Source organism: Thermothelomyces thermophilus, chromosome 7 (assembly GCF_000226095.1).
Source record: "Thermothelomyces thermophilus ATCC 42464 chromosome 7, complete sequence".
In the NCBI taxonomy this organism is placed as follows: Eukaryota; Fungi; Ascomycota; class Sordariomycetes; order Sordariales; family Chaetomiaceae; genus Thermothelomyces; species Thermothelomyces thermophilus.
In genome coordinates, this window is record NC_016478.1 from 4,097,893 (window position 1) to 4,107,479 (window position 9,587).

Consider the following 9,587-nt stretch of genomic DNA (forward strand, 5'->3'; position numbering starts at 1 on the left):
GGTAGCCCTCCGCCTCAAACTGGTATGCGGGGTTCCCTTGAAGCTTGTCACCGGTGGCCCAACCGGGGGTTTCATCGCTGAGCCCGTAGTAGGCCTCTTGTGGAAGCCATAGTATCGGCTGACGTCGGCGGTGATGCTGCGTCTTGCTGACGAAATGCATCTAACTGAATAACTCCACTGTCGTGCCAGCCGGCGGGCAATGTTGCGTTGGCAGGCCTGGGCGATGGAGTCATGTTGAGCAGTTCTCTCGGAGGCGTCCTGGGCTTCTGATATACTCGAGACCGTCGGCAATTTCGCGGCCATGGGTATAGATCTCCAGGTATTTGCTCCTCTCCGCCAAGTCTTGGCCGGCCAGAATGAATGGGATCAGGTACGTGCTTCTCTCGGAGAATATCCACAGCCGTGCGCTGCTGCCGACGCAGGTCATTGTCCAAACGTGCTTGATACCGGTCTCGACATAGTATACACAGGCGGCAGTGAACGCCTGGTATTCCAGCTCTTGAATGTCGGAAGGCGAAGCGTTTGCTCGCTTAGCCTCCAGACACAGCAAAGTCCCGACGGTTGTTGCGCTGCTGTCCATCTTCTCGACAACAAGGTCGACCCGCCTCAGCTCACCAGGCTGATGAGTTGGTGGCTGCTGGGACGACACGACCCATTTGTCATCAGTGAATATGACATGGTTGAAGATGTATTCCCATAGTCGCGTGGTTACCTACTCTGGGTGGATTTCAGCATCTTCCCACAACCGCCAAAGGCGTGGGGTCGTAATGAGGGACATTATTGCTGAATGGCACTGAGAGGATGGCTGGGACGGAAAAGCGTAGTCCAATGTCAATGACTACCTCGTCTTGTCCAGGAGAAATGGTCAGTCGAGAGAATAAGAGGATGCCTGTTAGCAAATAGAGAAGTAGCCGGACATGTCAAGAAATAAATATCCTGAGGTGCTACAACAGTTCAATTAGCTAGAATAGAGCATTCATACGTGCTTTACGCGACATTCACACAGGAGGGGCATTTTTGCGAGCCCGGAGGAGACGTATTGTGCAGATGATGGTTTGGAGCATGCTGCCTCGATTATACACGATTCTGGTGATTCAACGTCCAATCAGTGGTAGGCATTGATATGCCCTGCTCGGTGAGACTGCAACCCCTTTTGGCGGCTGTGGATGCTCAAGTATCGTTCACGCGGGCGGCAGGAGCTGGTCTGCGAGGCACAGAAAGGAGAGACCATGGCCAACACGCTGGTCAAAAATGTGAGCCAGCTGCGGGGTTACAAGGCAGCCAACGGGTGCGTGACAACAGTGCACAGCGCGACTTCGAGTTCTGACCAGACATGATTGGGGCATGCCGCAGGTTAGGCGGCACGCTGTATATGTCCCCAGTCTTTCTGGTCGCATCTCAACGGCCAGACAAGGCCGCTGTCAAACAGGCAGCAATGCATGTCCTAGCCTGAGAGTGGTAGAAATACGCGACCTCGTGAGGCTGGCCGGCCAGACGGATGTGGTGCGGATCGAGCGGGGCCGTGGCGGAGGAGTGGGGCCCGAGAATGCATGTCCCAATGCACGGGCGGAGAGCCGGGAGCCGAGAGCACAATCGGATGGGACTCCTGGAGCCGGGCAACTCGCAACGGTAGCGTCATCTCACTATTTCATGCTTCTAAACACATGGAGAAAAGTGGACATCGCAGCATAGCTTGGAACTAGGCATAATACACGTTGCATGACAGCTATAGAAATGGAGAACCGTACAAGTTGCCCCCAGCTCGCTGCGAGCTTGCGTAACCTCAATCGCCCTCCGCTTCAGACATATTGCTGGTTTCTCAGCGTACGGTCCATAAGCCATTTTTGGTGCTGTAGGCTCTCGGCTACCCGACGAGGCAGCCGCGCGTGGTTACAGGAGCGGTGGGGCAGGTCCTCGTCGGACGAGACGACCGACTCCCGGTCTGAGCCGATCGGAGGACTGGGTGATGGGGCGGCGGTAGAGCTAGCAGCCGGCATGGCAACCGCTGTCTTGAGTGGTTTCCGGTAGCAGTGTGACCTGATCCCAACGGCGGCGACGATGAGAAGTTGACAGCTGCACTCCGCAGCGGCGACTGCGGGGTTGGGCCGAAAAGCGGCGGCTAGTTCGCTTGCCTGTTGGTCGCCCAAGTGAAAATTGTGGCGGCGCTGTTGGACAAATGGCAATAAGATCCTTCCTCTTTTGTGTGAGGCGCTTGGTGCAAAGTCACCGTAAGATGTGACTCTAGCCGACTTGGATGCCCGCCGAACGCTAACAACAGCTTCGAAGAGCCCAGGCGCCAGGTGGAGTTGGTTAGCGCCTTGGCAAGACATCGACGCGGCACGGGGCGCGCCGCCGGCTTTCCACCCCTGGTGGGGTGCCCTGCCCGCAAATTAGCTGGCACCGTAAAACAGACGATGTCCCTACTCCGTACAATATAAACATAGAAAGCAATTACCTTTGAGATTCACACAGAAGATACGAAACTATATCAGGCGTAATACATTTACGATACTCTTAATTTTAATAGTTTACTACTTGTACAAACTTTCTCTTGACTTTCACAGGTAGTCTAGCCAGTTAGGCACTCAAATCAGATCGTAAGAATTTATAAGTGTCAATACAATTGCGGGTTAAATTTGTGGAGTTCCCCGCATTATGCCGTGCTAGACAGCCCAGAGCCACCCCGCCATTTCCCTCTCGGAGGGCTGAAAGTTTAGCCTCCACCCATGCGCGACCTTCAAGACAGACAGGCAGTATCACTAGTTTTCTCTCTGCCTCCCTATTCCACGCGATAACTAATGATTCTGTTCCAGTGGTTGTACTACAGAAGTATAAACCAACCAGCCGTTGCTTCGTCTCCGGCTCTGCACCTCAACAACCACGCTCCCCTCGCCGTCAACCCGCTGCGTAGCACAGCAGCACGGCTCCTCGCCCTTGTTCTCCCTCCTATCCCTTTCCAAGCCCCCGATCTAGGCCAGAGTGTTCTCCCCTTCCCACGGAGGAATGTCTGTGTACAGATTTGCGTTGACCGAAGCCCTTGTCGGCGTCGCGGTACCATCGGAACATGGAGTTGATGGCTTCCGAGAGCTCGGCCGAGCTCGACTTGTCGATGCAGCAAGTGTCGATCCACTAGTGAGGCTGTTAGAATCACCATAAACCGAACACTTCGGACAGCGACATACAAGGTATTCGATCCCGTCTTGTACTGCCAACGCGCAGGCGCCGGCCACCTTCTCGTAACCCTGCCGTGATTAGGCCAGCCCTTGCTGGACATCTTGGAATGAGACCTCCTCCTTAGCCCAGGTGTGATATAGGATGGCGTAGGGCGGGATGGCGGAGGGCAGGATGCCTTGGCTGTGGGACTCGACGAGGTGGAGCTTGGTGGTGTGGAGGAGACGCATTTCTGGTTTCTGTCGGGTGGTGGTGGATCAACGAGGGTGAGAGTTGAGCCGGAATTGCAAGTTGGAAGTGAAGTTGGGTTTTGTCTCACCACTCAGCCTTGCCTTGGATCAGGCTTGCCTGACCAGCGTGCGCCTGACCCCCTACCAAATGGGAGGTGAGCCCGTAAAAACGCCGTCTGCCAGCGCTTCTCGCAGCGCCAGCAATCCATGACCACCTGCCCGCAATCTTCCGGGCCTTTATAGAGTTCGGATAGCCTGCCGCTTCCTGCCTTCCAAGCTCTGCTGCCGTGCCTGCGTGCCTGCGTATTTACAACCCCTCTGTCCTCTTGGAGACTCCCCGGGGGTCGTCACAGCAACGACGAGGATGACACTGCCAGTGCGGTTTTCTGTGTTATAAGCACGATCAAGACAACAGTCAATTGAATCCTATACCATCTACCTAGTAATACCTTACAGCCCTTCTAGGCCTTATCCTTTCCTCCTCTTCGGCTCACTACATGAGGTACCTAGAGTGACCACTTGCTGCTCGGCATTGCTCAATTGGCTGCCCTGCTCGTCAGGCATAGAAGCATAGCTGGCATCTGACTGCATCAAGTTCCCCAAATCCTGGGAAAGCCCAGTCGCCTCAGAAAGTGATGGCACATCAAAGTCCAAATCCGAGGGCAACTGATCGATGGCAGAGCAGATATTCTTGAAATGCTCGGGCATCCACATATCGTAGACGTTTTTCGTAAATCGATATGCCGTCCATTTGTCCTTCCCGTCTAGCGCAATGAAAGAAAATTCATGGATCGGGTGCCGGTAGTACTTAGTATCTTTCCCGTTTATCACCGGGTAGTGGCCGTAGATCCGTACCGACCGGTGGTCATGCGAGACGGAGAATGCGAGGATCTTCCGGTTGATCTCATTCTCGCGATTAACAATACGGAAGAGCTCGACGATGCCCCGTACCGCAAGGGTCATACTATGGGCGTTCTGCCGGTCCGCGATATCAAGTGCTGCGGTGCCACATTTCACCTCGCAAGTCAGGAACGGGAAGTACATATAGTATGTGGCCATAAAGAAGGACTGGTCCCCGGCGATGAAGTCGCCAATAAATGGCGATAGCTTGGCGAGTTGGTCCTCACTGAATGCGTCTCGTTTAAACCCAACGGAGTAGTCAGGCTGTGGACGGGTACTAGTGAGAGGGATCGAGTTGTTCCACCCTTCGTTGACGCTCTCGATGAGATGTTTAAGGTGGCTGGCACCATATATATATAGGATTTCTGCTGGCGGAACAATTAATGGTGTAATATCCCGGATAACTCTTGTCTCGTTCCTATCTTCTACCTTCTGGCAGGTTAATTTGAAAATATCGGAACGAAACAAGGTATCCTGAGGCTCTGCCTGTGCTGTCTCGAGCAATGTCTGACATAAAGTCTTGCTCTCGTCGATGATCCCTAGTTCAGACTCGTCCATAAAGCTGCCTTTGGTCTCAAGCAGCATCTTGTAGCGTGGGTTTCGGTATGGTGCACTCTTCTCCTCCCTCAGCTTCTGGTCGCTAGGCGTCGTGGATGTGGCAGAGATCGACCGCTTCCGTAGATTGGACGAGGATTTCTTCCGCGCAAGTAGACGATCCATGGTAAAATCCGTCTCTGAGGTCTCTTCCGGCCAGTCCTGCTTCTCTGGCCAGCGCCCTTCCTTCACCCAGAAAGCAACTAGGTCAGTATGTTTGTATGCGCCGCTGCCAATCGCTGGCTCGCCAAAGGCGTCTTTGGTGGGGCGTGGAGATGTCCGTTGTCGCTTTGGGTCTGGGTCTGGTTCTGGGTTATCTTCGAGCGCGTGTTCGATTGATTGCTTGCGCTTGCGACCTGGTGCCGGCGAATCCTGTGGATCCTGTAACCCAACTTAGCTTGTTAACCATATAATACGAAGGATAGAAGTCGTACTTGTAGATATGGTGTCTCGCTAGGTGTAGTTGGATGCAGGCGATTGCCTTTGCGCGGCCGGATCCCCTTGGGTAGATTTGCTGCAAGCGTCAGCGGAAGATGTCCTTCGGCGCTGCGAAGAAAACTTACCTTGATTATTTGACGCCGGCGACAGGATCCCCTTCCGGGCCATGGCGATGAGAATGGAAGGGAGGGCGAGGTCTTGGTTAATATGCCTGGGAAGGTGAGATGTATTGACGTGACAGGGAATGGATGGGTGTAGGGAATGGATGGGTGTAGAGAATGGATGGCTACGAACGTGCAGGAAGGGGATCCACGAGTGCTGACCAATCATTAAGCGCCACAGTCATCGTGAGCCCCACAAGTTTCATCCAATGGGCGGACCACGGTTCTTGTCGATGCGACAGGCCCAAGACAGAACCCAACACCTGTCTAAATTTAGACAAATCGTTCTTTTCGGAGAGTGTGGATGGATAGATGCGGAAATCAACGATATTCGTATCTCTGCTACGGTGGTGATAGTTGTTGTTGATAGTTGTTGTTGATGGTTATTGTTGATGGAAGGAGGAGGCTGTCCAGGGCCATCCTGCAGGAAGTTGTGGGTGGCTGCAACCCTGGTGGGGCCGGGAACCCTAATAGGGTCCGGTCCACCACAGAGAGGAGCCCAGTCAGCGGAGCAAGGGTGAGCAGGCAAAGCTCAACATAACATGATTAGCCGTTTACGTGGCGGTGGGGTTCTAGTCTTGGCGTCAACGGCCGTCCTTTGGGCAAGAGGGAGGGCGATACCGTGTACGGGAGATGCCAGGGAGCTGCTTTGGGATGGTAGAGAGTGACGGTGGTGCTCTCGGGTCGTGTTCCTCGGCCCTGCTCTTCCGCGAAGCAGCGGCTCCGGTTTGTTGCGAATCCCTGTTGTGTTGGAGATGGCGATTGTTGCGGCGGGGAAGGATGCTACGGCGGGAGGAAGTTGCCGGCGTGCAGGGAGGCGTGCTGCTGTGGGGCTTGCCCCTATGAGCACGCCTCACTGAGTTGCCGACTCAACCGAGAGGGAGTGGTGTTCGCGGCAAGCTTGTTAGAGAGACTGCTTGGCACTTGATTCTCACTAACGCCACGGAGCCCACCCCATGGCCACTCCGCCGAAATCCGCGCCTTCTGCACCCGCCTGGCCTCACCCCTCTGATAACTCTGGGACTGCCGCCCAGCCAACGGGGTTCCCCGCCCGTGCGCGGCGTCTAAACATCTGCTCTGCCATCGATCAGTTGCCGTCAAATCTAGACTTCGATGTCCGACCTCTTCCTAAGGCGATAGGGCTTAGGAAACCTAATACAGCCAGGTGTATGATCCGCTTCTGCTAGCGAGCAGGACACTAGACACCTCATTTAGTAAGGTAGGGGTAGCAAAAAGGAGGAAAGGCCGTAAGTTAGCTAGTAGGCTAAGTCGGAACCCCTATATACTAACCACCCCTATTTTCCGACCACTTGGCAAACCTATACTGTTTCTTTAACCTAATGTGACGAACCCAACTCAGACTTCTTCTGAAAGGGTCCAGACGGAGGTAGGTGAAGCGGGACAAGCGTACAGGTCGTCTAAGGGATTCGGTGAAGCCAAAGGGTTTATAACAACACTTAGAGTTGTCTCTCATAGTAATCAGCAATGCTTGGTATGAGTATTGTGATTGTGATTATTACCACTGGTGAACTCTTAGAGTCTACTATAACAAGTGACTATCTATATATATATATAATCCTAGTGATTATTCCTGATTACGGTGATCGTAAGTGATTGTATGGTGGTAATTACCCTGATCATTGGTGAGCGTAGTGATTACTATGCTTCCTATGCTATAATTGGTCCTTTTGTTCCTTTGACTTGATTAGCCTATTTGTACTAGTGGCTTAGGCGGCATCTGTATGTATATTTCCGTGATACAATGCCCTCCCTCCGAGGCTTTTGACCTGAAAGCCCTCTTTAGGCTGTCTTAAATAGCGCTAATATCCCTTACGTTCCTTATACGTGTTTTTCTCCTTAGCCTCTTGTTGCCCTTCGTACTATTAGTTATACTATCTAACGTATATAGATCCCTAGTATCTATTCGTTATAAGCGTTTAGCTTAGTTTATTTCTGATCACAGGTTCGTAGTGATAGCGTGTTCTCATTATATAGAGTATAACCGAGTATGTAAGATGATTGAAAAATCTTGTCGCTATAAGGCTTATATATATTAGGGTTGTACTTACGATGGTTCCGGTGTTCTAGTTTCTTCTTGTAAGTTCCTGTTTCCTTGCAAGAGCACATCTTTGATTATAACGTAGTAGATCGTATTATACGCGAGTAACGTCGTTTGAAGGCTGAAGAGAAAGAGGCTAAAGCCTTGCTACGAGAATATCAACGTAAAGCTTCCGAAGCGTTAGCCTATCTGACTCAGGTCCGTAAATAACAAGAGCTCCTAGTAGAGAAGGGGGCAGATATGGTTACACAGGGTTTGTCGAATCTAGACGAATTAGAGGCGGTAGAATAGTAGGAATTAGGGGCTATTATATAGCTTAATAGTGGCGTTAATGTTATTAACTAGGGCGCTATTTTCGGTTCTGTCCTAGATTTGCCTTTGGCTAATCTAGGTTCTGCCGATAGAACTGTTCTAGTTTCTTAGGGCAGTTTAAATTCTTGACTAGTTCCTATAAGTTGTCTTTTAGTCCGAGATTAAGCTACTTAACTAGGTACTATAGCTCCCTATTAATAATACGTGAATCTAGAATTTCTTTGACGTCCTATTCTTCTTCCTTATCTTTTGCTTCGATGTGTATAGCAACCTTGGTGTTTTTCGGTACTGGTTCGAGAAGTGAAATATAAAAAACATCTGTCTGTAGTCGTATAGATGATAGTAATGATAGTTAGTAGTTAGATGTCGAAATTCGTTCTTTGATAATAAAGGGTCTAACCTTCTTGAAGTCTAGCTTTGTACTTAGTCGTTTGGTTTGTAAGTTTCGTACTATGACGAACCCAACTCAGACTTCTTCTAAAAGGGTCCAGACAGAGGTAGGTTAAGCGTAACAAGCAGGCAGGTCATCTAAGGGATTCGGTAAAGCCAAAGGGTTCACAACAACACTTAGAGTTGTCTCTTACAGTAATCAGCAATACTTAGTATAAGTACTGTGATTGTGATTGTTACTACTGGCGAACTCCCAGAGTCCACCATAACGAGTAACTGGCTAGCTATATATATACAATGGTCTGTCCTTCTTTAATAGTTATCACTAGTACCACTTCTCCTTTCACTTCGTGATTCTGCGTTATTGACGGTGATATGTTATTATCACTAGTGAAGACCTTAGTCTTGGCAGTGATAATCTTCTAATTAGTCCGTCGAGTGATTGGCTGTCGGAATGTCCCGTGTCCTAGCTATAGCCTGCCAGGCCGCCTATATGCTTATCCGTGACACGATGCCCCTCCTTCAAGGCTTTCGACCCGAAAGCCTTCTTAGGTCGTTTCAAATAGCGCTAATAACCCTTCGCTTATGAGTACTGTATTCTCCCTGTTTCTGTATCGTGGTCGCCATGCTGACAAAATGCCGATAGAGAAACGGAAGTCATATTCTACACGTTACCGTGCTTCCCTTGCTTAGAACATCGCTAAGAACGGTTTTATTGTTATGCCTTACTCTTGGTACGCGTCGTAAGGCCTCGTCTGCAAAATGATCGCGTATATAAAGCGTTGCGAGGCCTATGTTCGTCAAGGTCGTTCTTACGATGGCTCTAGCATCCTGCTTTCTTCTTATAAGCTTGTCTCCCTTTTTTTTTTTTTTTTTTTTACTGTGATTCCTGATGTTCGTTCTAGTGGATTACATTCTTTAGGAGCAGCATCGTATCAAAGATACTAAACATCGTACCAAACTTGAGCTAGATAAATCCTAATGCCGTCTGGAAGAGGCCTAGCGTAAGTTGTCTGAAAAGCTTATATAGCTCCGGTGTCTTTGTCAGTAGAAGGAGTTTTTGGTAGAGAAAGGTGCCAATATGGTAGCGCGTAGTCTGTCGACCTTAGACGAGTTAGAGGAGGTTGAGCGGCAAGAGACGCCTGCTATACCCTCGTCATAGATTAATGATACCGTCGATGCTATCGACTAGGGCGCCGTCTTTGGTTCTGTTCTAGGTTTTCCTTTGGTCGATCTGGGTTCTGCCGGTGGAACTGTTCTAGTTTCTTAGGGCAGTTCAAATTCTTGACTAGTTCCTATAAGTTGTCTTCTAGTCTAAAATCAAGCCATTTG

General features: G+C 50.5%; 3 protein-coding genes across 3 annotated transcripts; all 3 read right to left on the reverse strand.

Moving 5' to 3' along the window:
• Positions 1 to 229: 229 nt before the first annotated feature.
• Positions 230 to 1,015, reverse strand: MYCTH_2114022 (uncharacterized protein; the record flags this gene model as incomplete). Its single annotated transcript, XM_003667362.1, has 2 exons — positions 230 to 712; positions 983 to 1,015. 2 exons carry the CDS (start codon positions 1,013 to 1,015, stop codon positions 230 to 232), a joined length of 516 nt encoding a protein of 171 aa, XP_003667410.1.
• A 1,698-nt stretch (positions 1,016 to 2,713) lies between these two features.
• On the reverse strand, positions 2,714 to 3,401 carry MYCTH_2114023 (uncharacterized protein; the record flags this gene model as incomplete). Its single annotated transcript, XM_003667363.1, has 5 exons — positions 2,714 to 2,735; positions 2,842 to 2,969; positions 3,016 to 3,129; positions 3,183 to 3,242; positions 3,288 to 3,401. 5 exons carry the CDS (start codon positions 3,399 to 3,401, stop codon positions 2,714 to 2,716), a joined length of 438 nt encoding a protein of 145 aa, XP_003667411.1.
• A 343-nt stretch (positions 3,402 to 3,744) lies between these two features.
• Positions 3,745 to 5,587, reverse strand: MYCTH_2313233 (uncharacterized protein). The gene is made up of 3 exons (XM_003667364.1): positions 5,459 to 5,587; positions 5,330 to 5,409; positions 3,745 to 5,276 (listed from the first exon to the last, which is right to left on the reverse strand). The coding sequence occupies exons 1-3, from the start codon at positions 5,499 to 5,501 to the stop codon at positions 3,870 to 3,872; spliced, it is 1,530 nt and encodes a 509-aa protein (XP_003667412.1). The 5' UTR covers positions 5,502 to 5,587; the 3' UTR covers positions 3,745 to 3,869.
• Between the last annotated feature and the right edge of the window lie 4,000 nt (positions 5,588 to 9,587).

What these genes read in the sequence shown, in the direction of transcription:
- MYCTH_2313233 (XM_003667364.1), bottom strand. Translation starts at nt 5,501, where the DNA reads ATGGCCCGGAAGGGGATCCTGTCGCCGGCGTCAAATAATCAAG. An exon ending in GCCGGCGTCAAATAATCAAG is followed by an intron (nt 5,410 to 5,458) that starts GTAAGTTTTCTT and finishes TGACGCTTGCAG; the next exon opens with CAAATCTACCCAAGGGGATC. An exon ending in GCGAGACACCATATCTACAA is followed by an intron (nt 5,277 to 5,329) that starts GTACGACTTCTA and finishes GTTGGGTTACAG; the next exon opens with GATCCACAGGATTCGCCGGC.